This window comes from Biomphalaria glabrata, chromosome 9 (genome assembly GCF_947242115.1).
Source record: "Biomphalaria glabrata chromosome 9, xgBioGlab47.1, whole genome shotgun sequence".
NCBI lineage: Eukaryota > Metazoa > Mollusca > Gastropoda > Planorbidae > Biomphalaria > Biomphalaria glabrata.
In genome coordinates, this window is record NC_074719.1 from 42,771,033 (window position 1) to 42,789,888 (window position 18,856).

Below are 18,856 nucleotides of genomic sequence, written 5' to 3' on the forward strand. Positions count from 1 at the left end.
ACCTTAACCTTCTACCATTAATATTTGTTTAATTTTGTTTTCTTTTTTTTTAATGGAATATCTTTATAGCATCTTCTTAACATAGAGGACACATTTCATGAGTTACAATTTCAAGAATCAGTTTCTCCCATACCATTGTTTTTAAACATATATCTACTAGTATCATTTGAATATTGTTTCGTCTATTTATTATTTTCTTGTATTTTTTTTTTACAGTAAGCAATCTTTGAGATCCTCCGGTAAGTCCAAAAATATTTTTTTTTAACATACAGTACTTGTTTGTTACATTCAGAGACAGTACTTAATTTGTTATCATAACAAAAGTAGCCTGGAACGTATTAAGCTCCATTGTTTCATCGCCCGTAGTGCTGGTTTTCTATTACAAATTTTTTATCAACTCACTCTGTCTGTCTGGTAAAAAGTGTATACATATTATTTCTCCCACACCTATTCGCGGATCAAGCTGAAATTTCGCACAACTATTCATTGACATAGACAAGACGTATCAATAAAAAAAAAAGTAATCAATTAGACCAGTGGTTCCCAAACTTTTTTGTCTCGTAGACCCCTTGCCATGGTTTCTGATTTTCCGTAGACCCCCTGCTTAACTTGTGTTGCATCATTGCAGATCAATCAACATTTTTTAAAACTAACTGTATTGAGTCTTAGAGTGAAACGACAATTTAAAGCTATATTTGAAGTTATAGAGATTGATAAAATTTAAATTTAAACCAATTAAAATAACAAAATAAATATTTTTGGAATCAAACACACTGGAAATGTTGGGTTTTTTTTTGTAGGCTCACCATCCGTTGCTACGGATATTATGTTTCATATAGGAATTTGTTGTTCTATGAAACATCAAATATTAATTCAGTAATTTGCTTTAGGGATTCTTGTAAACGTTTTCATAAATAGCAGTATCTCTTGTATTTCTGGATCTTTCATGTGTGGCTCTAATATTGGGTCCGCAGAACTGTTTTTCACTAACAGAAGGGGCGAAGATGAGTAACTGGCGCCAAAAGCAGTAAGCTTTGGAAAGGCTGGCGCTTTCTACCCACCTAGCAGAAGGAGAACTGAATTCAAACCTCTGCTGCCTTGCAGCTATACTCAAACATGGGAAAGGTTTTGTGAGTCAACCCTGAGGAAAATAAGGAGCCAGCAACCCTTAGGCAGTTTGTAGCAAACAGCTCTACATCCTGTCAGAGCCTGCTCGACCGTTGATCCCAAACTGTATATATGTCGTTTGCAAAGAATAACACAAGAAGCTTTTAATGTTATAATTTATACCACCGATGTTCCCATGAACTGTATTGTTGCTTGAAAAAATTCATAATATCAGATATAGGTTTGGGTGCAATACAAGTTTTTAAAACTACTTCAAGGGCAGGTAACATCAATGTTTTACCTTCAGTGTTTTCCGAGACATTGTAAGACGGTCACAAACGTATCATCTTCTCTACATGATGTCGAAGTGAGATTTTGTGGCTGTATTCTGAGCTTTATCTTTATTTTTCATATGAATAGCAGTATAAATATTTAAAGGATTAAAGGTACATTTACATATTAGTGTAGGAAATAATTGCATCAATGGGAGTGAAAATTAAAGTCACAAATGAAATGAAATTCATTATCGTAGACCCCCATGGACATCTCGTAGACCCCCAATTTATTTTTTCAATTTCGTAGACCCCTTGCACCATAAAAGATTTATTATAAGCGTGACGATGAAATTCTGTACTTGTTATGGATATCTCTTTAGAGTTGAAGATAATCTAAATCCCAGCCTAAACCTACCTAGGGAAGGCTGTGTCGACCATCGCTAGACTTTAATTAAGACTAAGACTAAGACTAAGACTAAGACTGCTTTATTGATCCTTACGGAAATTTGTTGTGATTACAAGGACTCGTTTCTCATATAAAGACAACACAACAGAAAAATACACATAAATACAACAGACAACATAAAGAGTTCATTCAGCGACTACACACAGGTATCTTGGTGCATTTCATGTTCCCTGATCAATGAGTGGCGGTGATAGAGTCTGACCGAGTGAGGTACGAACGAGTTTTTGTACCGCTCCGTTCTTGTTTTGATTGACAGCAGTCGCCCACTTCGCGACGACCTGGCGTAGTTCTGATGGAGCGGGTGGCCGTTGTCTTCCAAGATTTTTTCGATTTTTCTTAGGCACGTTTGTTCAAAAAGTTCCTTTAAATGTGGTAATGTTGTGAGTGTAATTTTTGATGCTTTTTTAATGATGTTTTCTAGACGTTGCAACAGTTTAGATGAGGCGTTGCCTTGCCAACAACTTATTCCGTATGTTAGCAGATTTTGTACTGTCGCGCCGTAAAATGTCTCAAGGATCTTCTTGTTTAATTTAAAACTGTTGAGTTTGTATAGAAAAAAGAGTCGCTGGGCTGTTTTCTTTGTCAGAGTTCCAAGGTGGTCTTCCCATGAAAGCTTGTTGTTGATGATAATGTCTAGATATTTATATGCCTTTACTTGTTCTATAGATGTAGTGTTTATTTGCAGTTCACGTATAGTTTGTTTTTTCTTTCTAAAATCTATTATAAGTTCTTTAGTTTTTGTTACATTCAGTTCTAGAAAGTTGTCGGTGCACCAGTTTGTAAACTCTTCTATCGAGCTTCGATACTGAGTTTCGTCTCCTGAAATAAGACCGACTATGGCAGTATCATCAGCGAATTTAATGAGTTTAACTGAGTCATAGATGCTTCTTATGTCATTAGTGTAAAGAGTGTATAGCACAGGAGAAAGTACACAACCTTGTGGAGCACCCGTACATAGTACTCGAGTTGACGATTTGGTGTTGTTGACTTTAACATACTGGGGCCGTTGGGTTAAAAAGTTTAGAACCCATGCTTGCAAGTAAGGGCTTACATTTAAGTTACTCAGTTTGTTTATCATTAGATGTGGCTGTATGGTATTGAAAGCCGAGGAGAAATCTACGAAGAGGACTCGTGCATATGTTTTGGGTATATCGAGATGCTTATAAAGCTGGTCCAAAAGCAATAGAATGGCATCCTCAGTTCCTCTAGCTGCTTTGTATGCAAATTGGTGAGGGTCTAGGCTGTTATTGACTTTTGCTACAAGTTGTTTCAGAATATATTTTTTAAGAAACCGGAAGCTCACTACACTGACCGAAATGGAGGTTAAAAGGCATGTGGTTTGAGCACGCTACTGTGCGGCATTAAGACATGAAACTTACAATAAAAACACGTCTTTACAATCTGGCATCCTGGAGTCGTCTCCCATTCTTAGATAGCTTATGACAGGGACATTTATTTTGCATCATTCTACCAGACTAACAATAAATGCTCCCTTTCATCATCTAGCCATTAATGCTCCCTTACTCCCATCATCCCTTTAGACACACACACACACACACACACACAATAACAACTCCGAGTATCCTTAAATTTACATGACAAGAAAGAGTGTCTAACACTAAGAATGGGTCTTTCCAGCACCTTTACCATCCTGAGACGACGCCAAAAGGTGCTGGCTTGGTCATGTCCGCTGGATGGAGATCAAGGGTATCCCAAGTTCATCCCTTATGGACAGCACGCCATAGGTTCAAGGAAAAACTGGTTGTCCCCACCTCTGAACCTCTGATATGTGGACACTCAAAGCAGTGGACATTAATGTTGACTACTGGGAAAGGCATAGCTCTGGACCGCACTAGGTGGAGAGAGATGGTGACCAAGAAAGCTTTAAACAACGAAAAAGCATTGGCCTCAGCTCTGGAAGAAAAACGTGGCTTATGAAGAATGGCTGGCTCCTCTACCGCCAGAAGCGAAAGCCACCTTAACCTGCCTTATATATGGAAGGGAATGCCTCTCGTGGGTAAAACTACACAGTCGCATGAAAACGCGTTATACTAGGTGAACCATAGTCGTTCTACAGAGGATAGCGTCCAACAATATCAAACACTGTATGAATTTAGATTTATTATAAAGGAAACTTTGTAAAGGATTTGCCAATTAACATTGTCTTCGGTTCCTATTTCACAAATTATTCTCCTTCTACAAAAAACAGTGATTTACAAACATCAGAGCTGCATTCTGATATTGAAAGTAAAAACTTATTTTAAAAATATGATTTTTTTTTTCAAATACACAATACCCCCTGTATGCAGCTTTAACCCTTAAAGTGCTGAGCTGTTTTAAAATGAGTGCGTACAAAATGGAATTGCAATAAATAAATACCACACGCGTTTTAAGGGTTAAGTGCCATAATTTACTCTTAAACTAATATATATTTGATTTTTAAAACAATGTAGCTTTTTCTTTTGGGGGGGGGGATGGAGTGCAGGATATACAAAGTGTCCCTTTTTTTAATCTAAGATTTATTAGTAATCAAAAGCAAAATAATTGATCTATAAGAAGTATTTGTATAATGTTTGTAAAATAAAAATTTGCATATCTCATTTATAACGAGAAATACGCGTATTTATTTTTATTTTACTTTTTAGGTTTAAAAGAAGTGATATTGTATTCATGCTCACCTATGCCCTAATCTTTTATGTCCTAATTCTATATCTATATGTCCTATATCTATATGTCCAATTTTATGTCCTATATCTATATGTCCTTTATCTATATGTCCTATATATATATATATATATATATATATATATATATATATGTCCTATATCTATATGTCCTATATCTATATGTCCTATATCTATGTGTCCTATATCTATATGATCTATATCTATATGTCCTATATCTATTTGTCCTATATCTATATGCCCTATATCTATATGTCCTATATCTATATGCCCTATATCTATATGTCCTATATCTATATGCCCTATATCTATATGCCCTATATCTATATGTCCTATATCTATTTGTCCTATATCTGCATCTATATGTCCTATGCACTATAAACTACATATAGTGAGTTCTGATTTGTTGTCTCTGTTGCAGTTGAGACGATTGAAATTTTCGAGCACATGACCAACTACACTAAGCTGGAGAGGATTCAGCTGTTTATACAGCAGGCCAAGGCCATCTATTTTAAGAAGTTCCTCCTCTTTAGGAGAAACTGGGGGACTTCCCTCTTCCTTATCCTGCTGCCGATGTTTCTGACGTCCTTGGGAATCAACCAGCGCCTGGGATCCCAGAGGAAGGCCAAGTCTCCGGACTTGCTGTTCACTGTCAAGCGCTTCCCACCTGACTTGAGATACCTAGTCTTCTATAAGAGCGACGATTTTCACCAAGTGTCGGACCATTACCGTATTATGATAATGGAAAAGAAGGGCGTTGTTGAACATTTCGATCTAGAACCAGTGAGTGTTATTCCGTGTGAACGCTTAATAACATGGTTAATATGCAGGGGTCTCCTTTGGATAATCGGAGGCCCGAGGCGAGATGAATGGGGTGGCCCTTAATGAAATAAAAAAATAAAAAAAGAAACAGCGAAAAAATAAGTATGCGTAATTTTATTAAAAATCATACTGTGTCTATACCTGAATCGACGAAACTCACCGTCATTTTTTCCATAGTCTGTCGGGACGTTGTTTGTTGACCGTCTTTCCTCTCTTTCTTTGCTTTGGCTATAAAATTTCAATCACTGACACACCTGTCCATTCTTTGATGTTGTCTTCCCATCGCTTTCTCTGTCGTATAAGACGCTCAAACATCTGAAGAATTGTCGAGGTCAGACAAATATCTACTACAGCTATGCAACCATTTTTTTTTTTGCTGTGGAATATAAACATTTTATTCTGATGGAGTCTCCTTTACTAAGACCCATGTGACGACAATGCCACCTATGTTGTATCATTCACATCCAATCGCTAGCCTCTTCCAACGGTCACCATATAAACACACGCTTATTTCAGTGCTCCAACGGTGCAGGTTAGGAAGGGATAGATGAAGGTGAAGAACTCTTAGTAACTCTTAATTCAGCTCTGGAAAGTTGCGGGCAGGGCCGGCCTTAGGCCACTGCAACCTGAGCGATCGCAATGGGCCCCGCGCTTTCATAGGGCCCACGCTAATTCTATGTGTAAACTATTAAATTAAACCATTATAACTTTTAACAGGGTTTCTGCGGCTTCCTGATTTTCCGGGAGCTCCTGCAAATCTCATGAAATTGCAAAATATACGAAAAAGTCCTGGAAATCTCCTGAAATTATTAAAATCTCCTGAAATATAGATAAAGTTGTCATTTTGGGATGTCATCAAATATGGAAAACGCCAATCCTAGGCGAGATTTAAAAAAAACGGTATTATACAATAGTTTGGAATCCGGTGAAAGAAGCATCCCGCGCCTCAAACTAATCAAGAATTACTTGAGGTCAACAGCTCACCAAGATAGATTGAAACCTTTGGCAATTCTAGCTATTGAGTGTGATCTATGTTAGAAACAGAATTTCGATCGTATACTGTTTGACTTGGCTACACTCAAGGCTCGTAAAAGTTAATTGGTTCCTGATTTTTTTACTTAGTGAAGAATGTATAAAATGCAAAGACAAATTTATTTTGTAATATAAAATCTTAACTTTTAACTTATTATCTTTATCCCTACCCAGACTGTGCCCCGCGCAATCCGTTTCGTATAGAGCCCCGCAATTGTTATAACCGGCCCTGGATGTGGGGGAAGGGAATACATTTTAGTAACAAAACAGAAAAATCAACGCTTTAATTAAGAGATAGGAACGGTATTTTGTATTGTTTCTTGGTCAGATTTCTCACTATAATGTTTCTACTATCTCTTTCTATTAAAACAGGACGATACAACGGAAAATGTCACCGCCATACTTCACGGGTTGATGGATAAAATAGGCTACATAATGTTCCGAGAGAAATATCTTTTTGGTCTTATCGAGATGAAGCATCTGCAAGATCCTTACTCATCCAAACCGACTCGTGTGCCAGCAGCCATAGTTCTTTACCAGCGGAGAATCCCTCACGGGGAGAATATTGCGGTATGTGAGAATTAAATTTTTTGTTCGCTGTCCTCATTTGTCGTGTTGATTGGGCTTCGTACCGACTAACTCATGTGCCAGCAGCCATAGTTCTTTACCAGCGGAGAATCCCTCACGGGGAGAATATTGCGGTATGTGAGAATTAAATTTTTTGTTCGCTGTCCTCATTTGTCGTGTTGATTGGGCTTCGTACCGACTGACTAATGTGCCAGCAGCCATAGTTCTTTACCAGCGGAGAATTTCTCACGGGGAGAATATTGCGGTATGTGAGAATTAAATTTTTGTTCGCTGTCCTCATTTTGTCATGTTGATTGGGCTTCGTACCGACTGACTAATGTGCCAGCAGCCATAGTTCTTTACCAGCAGAGAATTTCTCACGGGGGAGAATATTGCGGTATGTGACAATTAAATTTCTGTTCGTTGTCTTCATTTGTCGTGTTGATTAGGCTTCGTACCGACTGACTAATGTGCCAGCAGCCATAGTTCTTTACCAGCAGAGAATTTCTCACGGGGGAGAATATTGCGGTATGTGACAATTAAATTTCTGTTCGTTGTCTTCATTTGTCGTGTTGATTAGGCTTCGTACCGAATGACTCATGTGCCAGCAGCCATAGTTCTTTACCAGTCGAGAATCCCTCACGGGGAGAATAATGCGGCATGTGAGAATTAAATTTTTGGTCACTGTCTTCATTAGTGGTGTTGATTGGGCTTCGAACCGAATGACTCATGTGCCAGCAGCCATAGGTTCTCTTCTGGTGTTCCTGGAACAGAAAGAAATCAGTCAACCACATCCACTCTTCGTCTTGTTTAAAAGTAACTCCCTTAATGGGGCAGTTATTTCTGACAAGTTCTGTAAGAATTTTCAAAGATAATTAATTATACCAGAAAGTATTTCTAGTTCCTTTCTATCTGTAGGGTATGGCTAGAGCCGTCCTTAAAAACTGCAACCTATGCGGCCGCAGTGGGCGCGCACTTTTATAGGCCCCGCGCTAATTCTAGGTGTAATTTATCAAATTAAACCATTTAATTTATTATCAAAGGGTTACCGCGGACTCCTGATTTTCCAGAAGCTCCAAAAAGAAGATAATTACGTCCTACGCGTCATGCATTTAGTCATGCATATTAACCAATGACCTAAATTCTGCCAAGTCACTGGTTTTCATGGCTAGCTCAGGCAACCCATTCCATGCTCTAATAGCACAAGGGAAGAAGGAACATTTGTACAGATTTGTCCTAGCATTTGGAATGTGAAATTTTCCTTTATCTTTGTGTCTCTCTGGGTATTTTACTTGATTTTGTTTTTGTATTTGAAGTATATGGTTCAGTGTTTTATGTATAATTGCTACTTTACTTTTAAGTCTTCTCTCCTGAAGGCTTTCTAAATTTAGTGATTTTACCAAAGGTGTTACTCTAGTCAAATGTGAATATTCGTTTGTTAAGAATCTCACTGCTTTATTTTGTGTCTGTTCCAGTTTCTTAATGTTTTCTTGAGTTGAAGGGTCCCAAACAGAGGATGCATTTTAGTTTTATGTTCTTATTTGATTTAAAGAAGTTTCTTTTAATAAACCCTAATGCTTTGTTTGATTTTTCGATAGTTTCATCAATGTGGAAATTCCATGACAGTTTTTCATTTATTATAACACCTAGGTATTTTGCGTTTTTAGTCTGTGTTACTGGTTTACCATGAATAAGATAAGTGGAATTAATTTGTTTTAGTTTTTTTGTTACTCTTAATAAATAACATTTTTCTAGGTGGAAAGACATGCTCCAATTAGATTCCCATATCTGTAATTCATCTTATTCTCTTTTTAAAATTTCTGTATCTTGTGTTGTTTTTATTGTCCTTTATATTATGCAATTATTTATGTAATTTAATTAAAAATAGTAGTAGACATAAGACTATTCCTTGAGGTACACCTGAGTTTACTGTAATTGGTGTTGATTTAGAGCCATTTATTATTATAGTTTGTTCTCTCCCTCTCAGAAAATCATAATTTTTATTTATTATCCTTATCCCTACCCAGTCTAGGTCCAGTGTAATCAGTTTCGCATAGGGCTTTGAAATCTGTAGGACCGGCCCTTGGTATGGCATAGATTGTTTAGCTTAAATCAGTGAGTCCTCAGGTTTTATAGTACTACTATCTGTGGAAGGACTTTCTTATCTCACATTCATTTTACTCATTATCCGTCCATTGAAAAGTGTTACGCATTTCAGTGCATCTTGGCCGATCACACGCAGTAATGTCATAAACTGAACTTCTCTGATTTTTGTATCCAGTCCACTTGCTATCGAATATATCTGAAAGGATTGCTTGACCTTTTCAAGTTTTCTGCTATGTTGCCTTTAAATTACAGCGGTTGTGGCATGTAGAGAGAAGGTCTGAACGCTGATTTCACAACCTGTGGGCAGTTTAGACCAATAGCTCGTTGCCAGGTCGTACAGACCATTTCTTCCATTCACAGAAACCAGAAATCGAGAATGACTTTAAATATTTATTGTTTTTACAGACGCAATTGGCTCTGGACGCTTGGGTCCGCAGTGCACTTGGGTCTGAATTCTCTGTTCAGGCCGGACTTCGAGATTATTCGACATCTGCCAGCAGCGAAAGCTTCGGTGGAGGAGAGTTCATGATAACACTGTTGTGTATAACCTTCTCAGTGGTCCTGGTCCCAGTAATGATGATGTTCTCACTGACTCAGGAGAGAGCGGTATGTACACACTCACTGAAAGGGAGGGCCATATGTAGTCACTGACTCAGGAGAGAGCGGTATGTACTCACTCACTGAAAGGGAGGGCCATATGTAGTCACTGACTCAGGAGAAAGTGGTATGTACTCACTCACTGAAAGGGAGGGCCATGTGTAGTCACTGACTCAGGAGAGAGCGGTATGTACTCACTCACTGAAAGGGAGGGCCATATGTAGTCGCTTACTCAGGAGAGAGCGGTATGTACTCACTCACTGATAGGGAGGGCCATGTGTAGTCACTGACTCAGGAGAGAGCGGTATGTACTCACTCACTGAAAGGGAGGGCCATGTGTAGTCACTGACTCAGGAGAGAGCGGTATGTACTCACTCACTGAAAGGGAGGGCCATATGTAGTCGCTTACTCAGGAGAGAGCGGTATGTACTCACTCACTGATAGGGAGGGCCATGTGTAGTCACTGACTCAGGAGAGAGCGGTATGTACTCACTCACTGAAAGGGAGGGCCATATGTAGTCGCTTACTCATGAGAGAGCGGTATGTACTCACTCACTGATAGGGAGGGCCATGTGTAGTCACTGACTCAGGAGAGAGCGGTATGTACTCACTCACTGAAAGGGAGGGCCATATGTAGTCGCTTACTCAGGAGAGAGCGGTATGTACTCACTCACTGATAGGGAGGGCCATGTGTAGTCACTGACTCAGGAGAGAGCGGTATGTACTCACTCACTGAAAGGGAGGGCCATGTGTAGTCACTGACTCAGGAGAGAGCGGTATGTACTCACTCACTGAAAGGGAGGGCTATGTGTAGTCACTGACTGTGTGGATTTGGATTTGGTTATTATATGTTCTTTGTTTCAATATCACGATTGTTTACAGTGGAGTCCCGATGATCCAAAACCTCGGTAATCCCAAAGTCCGCTTTAGCCATAACCAAAATTATGATATTTTAGGAAAAAGATTAAAAACTAAGTAAAAACAGAGAATTATGATATTTTAGGAAAAAGATTAAAAACTAAGTAAAAACAGAGATTAAGTTTGGTGTGTACTAAAAATTACAGTATTTTTCAAAAAGAACAATGTAATATGTGGCACTGATCTATATTGGTTTTAAATTTTTAAAAGTCTGTTACAAAGTCAGCTTTACCTAAATCCTGACTTAACAGAACAAAACAATGTTTTATGTGATTCTAATCTATATTGGTTTTATTTTTTTTTTAAAGTCTGTTACAAAGCCCGCTTTACCCCAAACCAAAAATTAGGATATTTTTTGGAATCGATAAAAATTAAGAAAGAACAAGATTAAGTGTATTATGTACTAAAAATCACAGTATGTTTCAAAGGACGAGTGAACAGAACTGAAACATGTTATCTAATTTTTTATTTTTTTTTAAGTCTTAATTTTTAGGCAAAGAGACGAAGACCCCTCTTTTGACGCGAAACCCCGCATCCAAAAAACATTATCCGATAGGGTTGAGGGTAAGTGCCTCTATCTAGAGCGTGGCGATACATCAAAAACAGCCGCAGCCTCCGAGTGGAATACTCTCTGCTCTCTGTCGCAAACTGCTTCTTCTTCACTGGTTTGACTACTGTGTAAGAGACACTTCGTTCCCTGGTCACTCAATTCGTACACATAGAATTGATTACTTTGAGATAGGTGGCTATATCCTGCACAAGTTTGTTATTAATCCTCGTATTTCGTAATAATGTTTATTTTAATAATAATTTCGCTTTAATTCCAAATATTCGTTTAGCCGAAATGGGTCCTGCCCAGTGGCGTAGCTTGGGTGGGGAAAGGTGGAGGAGGTGAGAAATTAAAAATCCCCTCGGGCCCCCACTTAAGGGGAACCCCCTAATGTGTGATTTTTTTTAACATTTAATATTAAATGATACGCAAAATGCAGGGTCCCCATGAGGTCAAGCCCCTCGGGCTCCCAAATGATGGCGAATTCCTAGCTACGCCCCTGGTCCTGCCCCGAACCATTTCGAACAATCGGATCTCTGCTGTATGTAGTGTTATATCCTTCTAGTCTATTACAAATACTGATTATATCAGCAAAAAAAGGGAAGCAAAAAATACATTTACTTAGAAAAATGTCCTCGTTTAAAGTTAGGAAAAAGGCCTTGGCTATGTTTTATCACGCTCACATCTGCAATATTTTAAGTTTTAATATCACTGCCTGCCTTGCCTGGTATGGCAATCTGAACATGAAAAATAAAAATAAACTTCACAGAATCCTAAATGCTACTGGTAAAATCATTGGCATTAAACAAACCCCATTTGGGCAGCTGTTTGAGACAAACATTCATAAGAAAGCTAAAGAGATTCTAGAAATAAAAAAATCACCATTTGGGTCAGGATTTTGTGATTTTTACCATCACAAAAGATATAGCGAATACACCGATAGCGAATACAAACAGACAAAAAAAAAAATCTGTTTTGTTCCCCTGGCAATCAAATCATTAAATAAGAACAATCTGGTATAAACTTTGTCACATGTAAATTAAGAGTGAGTCTGGTGGGAATGTATATTTTGGTTTTCTGTAATTATAACGTTTTGTTTGGTGTAATGCACAAATTGTAAGACACATTTCCTTTATTATTATTATTATTATGTTAGAAATGAACAAGTAGTCATTCTCTGGCACTGCCAGGGTCGAGTTTCGCTAAAGAGAAACAAAATTCATCGTAGTCCCTTTAACAGTTTCCACTGAGGAATTTTCTAATAATAATCTTTGTACTTGTCGTTCCAGATAGGTTCAAAACATCTCCAGGATCTGACCGGTGTCAATCCAGTCGCCTACTGGCTGGCCACGTACATCTTCGACTCCTCTGTCTATTTACTGATCGTCATGTTGATAGTGATGTCCCTCCAGCAGGAACCGGTCATTTACGATAACCAGACTCGAGGGTTCGTCATGTACATTGTACTCATGATCTACGGCCAAGCCTTTTTCCCATACCTCTATGCGCTTCAGTTCTACTTTGAGAACCCGACAAAAGCTTCGATCACTTTGATGATGGCGTCATTGTTGATTGGTAAGTCTAGTCAGGCAACTCAAACGAAGTTTTAAATTAACTAAACACGTGTGTTTATTATTCCCCAGGACACACTTATAACAGACATTCTGCATTTCAAAGAGTCTTGTTCCTAATTCTACCAATCCTCTCTCCACCAATCCTGAATACGGATTTCTATGTTGATGGGTGAAACATATGCATTAGGCTTGATTTATATATATCGTTGAGGCCAGGACAGGATTTATGGGAGGGCAGTGGGGCTACAGACGTAGGGCCTCCACAGAAAAAGGTACCTCCACAAAAGAAACAATAACCTATATTTCGACGGGTCAGATGCTACTCCTGTATTTTTTTGAAAATTTTAACAACGATAGTTTAAATCTTACAGTTGGCAACACTGTTAAGGTTTACAAGTGTCCGCTTATAATGTTTCTAAGCCTATCATGTCACAGAAAAAATAATGTTTCTCAGCCTATCATGTCACAGAAAAAATAATGTTTCTAAGCCTATCATGTCACAGAAAAAAAAATGTTTCTCAGCCTATCATGTCACAGAAAAAAAAATTCTCAGCCTATCATGTCACAGAAAAAATAATGTTTCTAAGCCTATCATGTCACAGAAAAAATAATGTTTCTCAGCCTATCATGTCACAGAAAAAAAAATTTCTCAGGTTATCATGTCACAGAAAAAATAATGTTTCTCAGCCTATCATGTCACAGAAAAAAATAATATTTCTCAGCCTATCATGTCACAGAAAAAATAATGTTTCTCAGCCTATCATGTCACAGAAAAAAGTAATGTTTCTCAGCCTATCATGTCACAGAAAAAATAATGTTTCTCAGCCTATCATGTCACAGAAAAAATTCTCAGCCTATCATGTCGCAGAAAAAATAATGTATCCCAGCCTATCATGTCACAGAAAAAATAATGTTTCTCAGCCTATCATGTCACAGAAAAAAATAATATTTCTCAGCCTATCATGTCACAGAAAAAATAATGTTTCTCAGCCTATCATGTCACAGAAAAAAGTAATGTTTCTCAGCCTATCATGTCACAGAAAAAATAATGTTTCTCAGCCTATCATGTCACAGAAAAAATTCTCAGCTTATCATGTCACAGAAAAAATAATGTTTCTCAGCCTATCATGTCACAGAAAAAATAATGTTTCTCAGCCTATCATGTCACAGAAAAAAAATTACAATTGTTTATAAGTCTATCATGTAACATAAAAATGATACGTTTTTGAGAGCCTTTCATGTCACATTTAAAAAGTAATAAGTGTTAGTCAATCTATCATGTCACAAAAAAATATTAATAAGTGATTGTCAGCCAATCATTTCAAATAAAAAACAAAATACTTGTTCATTAACCTCTGATGACACATTGTCTCTTTGAGATGTCCCCAGTGACAGTACAAGAAGTAGGCACAATTTTTTTAAATAGAAAAAGTGATAAAAATATTGCTGTATTGAGAGAGATGGCGGGGTTTTTTTTTTCTTTATATAACTTTTTTTTTTAATAAAGTAATTTTACATTACCTTGTTTTACATTCAGGATTTACTGCATTTTTCTCAATTGAAACATCTCTGAAAAGTCTTTCTGATTGGGGCGTCGTCTATTTCATGCACATCCTCATTATATTGTTGGCTCCTTGCTATTTGCTTCTAATGTCTGGATTCCTGACCTTTTGGATATATCATCGCCAGGATGAGCAAGAAGGTAACCCCTCCGTACATTTATGAAATGTTACATCTATGAGCTTATATTCTAGATAACATTTTCACGTGATATAATTGTATAATACAAATTTACAATGTAAGAAGTAACACAATGAAAAACAAAACATTACAAGGGCGGCCCACGTCAAATTTGACTTTGTAACAAGAATATTCAGGAGGCGCGATGTCTGAGTGGTAAAGTGTTTGGCTTCCAAGCCGGGTGGGGGGTTCCTGCTTCGAAACCTAGAAAACTGGGAATTTCAATTTCGGGATGTTTTAAGGGCCTCTGAGTCCACCCAGCTCTAATGGGTACATTACATTAGTTAGGGAAAAGTAAAGTTGGTTGGACTTTATGCTGTCCAAATGAAACCCTAGTTAACAGAAACAGATGACCTTTACATCATCTGCCCTATGAATCCGCAAGGTCTGAAAGGGGAACTTTAAGTATTTACTTCTAAGAATATTCAGGACATGGTCCTGTTTGTTTGCAGCTAATTCGTTAAACGCTTGGCTTACATAACGAGAGGGTCTCTACATCGAATTCCAATGAAGACTAGGATTTCGAACATTGGACGCCACTGAGTGCACCCAAGTCACATAAGTAAGGAAAGTAAAATGCGATTGGTTGTTGTGCTGGCCACATCGCCCCCCCCCCCCCTCGTTAACCGTCGCTTGAGAAACAAAAAAAAGCTTCGCGTCGTCTGTGTCCATAGATCGCTAGGTCTATAAGGGGTACATTTACCTTACCGTTAATATGGATAGGTTGTTTGTTTTTTACGAAAAATCACCAGACCTGAGTATAGTATACTTATATGCTATGATGTTTTAATATATAGCCAAGATAGCCAGATATGACCCGCAGCTTACTAGCTTGTCCGCGTTTACCCGCTTTGTTTCACTCTTTAAAAGAGATAAATTTAGGTATTTTCTTTAATTTTTGGGACCCACAGGTTGTGGGAGAACAATAAAGATACACTACGGTCTCTGCCATTTCCTTAGGAACATTTTGTCAAGTTTTATCAAGATTGTTAGGGCGGTTTTCATTTCTATGCGGGACATACATATATACGCCTTACGTTGTGCTTCATATATTAGAAAAGCCTCGCTCTGAAACCGTAACACGCAAACAGCTTTTTGTTACTCTTTTTGTTACTCTTTTTGTTACTCTTTTTGTTACACTCTTTTTGTTACTCTTTTTGTTACTCTTTTTGTTACTCTTTTCAGACCCTCCCAGTTTACTTCAGTTCTTACGATATCGAGACAGGGGAAGAAGCATCTTAAACGCCCTGATAGAGATGGCGGTCCTTGCGGTCTTGGCTTGGGCTGTTCTCTTTCTTATAGAGTTTCGCATTTATAGATTGATCAGGTAGGCATGCATCCAATCAATGTGTCCCCTCCACCGAGGCAGCATGATGCGCCAATAAACATACATTTCCATTGAGTGTTCCCATTTCCCAAGAACATTACGGATCTAGTTGAAACTTTGCACAATTATTTATTGTACCTGACATGACACGAAGACATGAATTAATTAAAAAAAATAATTAATTACTTAATACATTCTTGGTGATTAATTATTCTGTTTGATATTGAAATAAGGGGACTAACTGCTACTAAATTAAAATGTTGATGTATACACGGATTAAATCCCCTGATTACGTTTGAGTACATTTTTTCTCCCACTTCCCATTTTCGGATCAAGTTGAAGTATTTAATAAGTATTAATGGTCGATGACAATACAAGAATCATTCCAAAAATTTACCAATTATTTAATCAACTAGTACTAATTATCATTTTTAGTTTACATATCTGAAACGGAACTAAAACCTGCCATTTTTTGTTTTAGATAAATGACAGTAATTAGCGGTTCTTTACCTTAGATAAGCTTTGCTTTGAAAGATAGAACTATTTCAGTCTATATACTCCAAATGCCACTTGGCATGACGAAATGTCATATCATTTCGACTTTTCCCATCGCATCTATTTCCTCGCCAATCCACGAGACGTTGTGCGAGATTTCCGCGAGAACGCACGAGAGAATGACGTCATCCTAGCTGTCATCTCTGTGTGCGTGTCTGCAAGAGATAGTTTAAAAGATATGTCATCACTGCCTGTAACCCCCGGATTTATTCCAATTCTCTATGTAAGGTACAAACTGATGCGATTCTATTCACAAGATTTAAACCTAAACTCATTTTCCTTGATCTATTTTGTTACGGTCCAAACTGCTAAGTCTGAGTATCCTAACATGATTATCTTCATAAAATACAAAGCGATAGTCTGATTATCCTTATTATTCTCATAAGATACAAATGGATAGTCTGATTATCCTTATTATGTTCATAAGATACACTCTGATTACCCTTATTATATTCATTAGATACAAAATGATAGTCTGATTATCCTTATTATGTTCAAAAGATAGAAATCAATAATCTTGTTATCCTTTTATGTTGATTAGAAACATACTGATAGTCAGATTATCCTTATGCCGTTTACAAGATACAAAGTAATAGTTTGATTATCCTTATTATGTTCATTATGTTTATTATGCGCGGTGGTTGAGCGGTAAAGCGCTTGGCTTCCAAACCGAGGACCGGGGTTCGAATCCTGGTGAAGACTGGGATCTTCGGGCGCCTTTGAGTACACCCAGCTCTAATGGGTTCCTGACATTAGTTGGGGAAAAGTAAAGGCGGTTGATCGTTGTGCTGGCCACATGACACCCTTGTTTACCGTAGGCCACAGAAACAGATGACCTTTACATCATCTGCCCTATAGACCACAAGGTCTGAAAGGGGAATTAGTATTATGTTCATGTGATACATACTGATAGTCTGATTATCCTTATTAAGTTTGCTTGATACAAACAGATAGTCCTATAATTCTTTTATGTTCATAAGGTATAATCTGAGAGTCTGATTATCAATTTTCTTATCACAAGATACAAGCTAATGCCTTATTTGAATCCTGAGACTCCAAAAGATTCGGATAATTTTAAAGAGGATGATGATGTCATACAAGAGAGGCAACTCATTTACACGACAGACAAAGCTACTCTCTTCCTCCGAAGTTTGTATTCTTCTTCTTTGTAAAATAGTGCATTCAGTTACTCTTGTAATTTAGCGGCTTCCGAAATAAACACTGGCGATATATTTACATTCTTTTCTTGCTGGTTTGTCTTTCAAAATCCTTCGAAGCACTAATAAAAATTTGCTTTCACCCTAAGCTTTATATTGCATGAGTTATGTATACACATTACATAGATCAGTGGTTCTCATACTGTGTTCCGTGGAACCCTAGTGTTCCTCGAGGCCTGAATAGGTGTTCCAATAACTACTGGAATATTTAACTACAACGCCTCTAGGTGAATTAATCTCACTAAAAAAAAAAATAAGCAAAGTGTTCCGCTAAAAGTGCGAAGTGTTTCGTTAAGGCAAAAGCTATGGAAACAAGGCTCGTAAAGTAATTCTGTACTAGTACACTTATTATCCGTATCCCTACCCTGCGCAATCCGTTTCGCATAGGGCCCGCAATAGATAAGTCCGGCCCTGCTATTTAGTGACGGTCGAATACAAAGAAGATTACTTGCTCCCCCCCCCCTTTCTCCTCTTTTATTTTTGCCTCTAGTCCAATTATAAGTAAAAACACTGAACCATAATCTTTAAATACAAAAACAAAATTTAATAAAATACTCTGAAAGACACAAAGATAAAGGCACATTCCTCATCCCATATGCTAGGACAAATTTGTACAAATGCTCCTTCTTCCCTAGTGCTATTAGAGCATGGAATGGGTTGCCTGAGCCTATTAGAAAACCACTGACTAGACAGAATTAAAGTCATTGGTTAACATGCATGACTAGATGCATGACGCGTAGGGCGTAATCATCTTCTATTTTGAAGTAACGTCTGTATTTTATAAAATAAGATAATAAGACCAATAATACTAATATATTTTGAAACTATCTTCCAGATGCTCTGGTGCTGGAGGACGTCCACAAATGCTTTTTTTCGGGGATAAGCTGCAAGCCTTTCGTGGCCGTCTACAACACGTGCCTCGGGGTCACGCGGAAGGAGTGTCTGGGTCTTCTGGGTCAGAACGGTGCAGGAAAGACCACTACCTTCAGGATTATTACAGGTCGGGAAGTTATTACTTCTGGAAACGTTTACGTGGAGGGCCTGAGTGTGAAAACATCTTTTCAATCGGTAAGTCAACACATTAAATCTTTTTTTTTATTAACATTATTGAACGGCACACTTCTGCTGAGTTTCAAAATTGCGATTAGAAAGAGAGTTAGTGTTTTCACACAAACTCAGTGGCGGCACTAATGTTTCCGCAAAAGATTAGGCAATGCAGGTAAACAGGATTTAACACCTGCTGACTTTTTAAAAAAAAAAAGAACAAAAATGAAATTTAGACCACCTAGAACTGCAAATAAACACTACATCTATAGAAC

The 18,856-nt window shown here is 37.7% G+C and overlaps 1 protein-coding gene across 2 annotated transcripts in view; it reads left to right on the plus strand.

The window, feature by feature from the left end:
* LOC106063921 (phospholipid-transporting ATPase ABCA3-like) overlaps positions 1-18,856 on the plus strand; it is a 78,222-nt gene that overhangs the window by 46,740 nt on the left and 12,626 nt on the right. For both annotated transcript variants that reach the window (XM_056041991.1, XM_056041992.1), the window contains 9 exons: positions 217-239; positions 4,954-5,315; positions 6,759-6,956; positions 9,465-9,665; positions 12,414-12,699; positions 14,236-14,400; positions 15,624-15,765; positions 17,342-17,469; positions 18,373-18,605. In XM_056041991.1, coding sequence (XP_055897966.1) covers positions 217-239; positions 4,954-5,315; positions 6,759-6,956; positions 9,465-9,665; positions 12,414-12,699; positions 14,236-14,400; positions 15,624-15,765; positions 17,342-17,469; positions 18,373-18,605 — 1,738 coding nt within the window. The remainder of the gene's footprint in view (positions 1-216; positions 240-4,953; positions 5,316-6,758; positions 6,957-9,464; positions 9,666-12,413; positions 12,700-14,235; positions 14,401-15,623; positions 15,766-17,341; positions 17,470-18,372; positions 18,606-18,856) is intronic.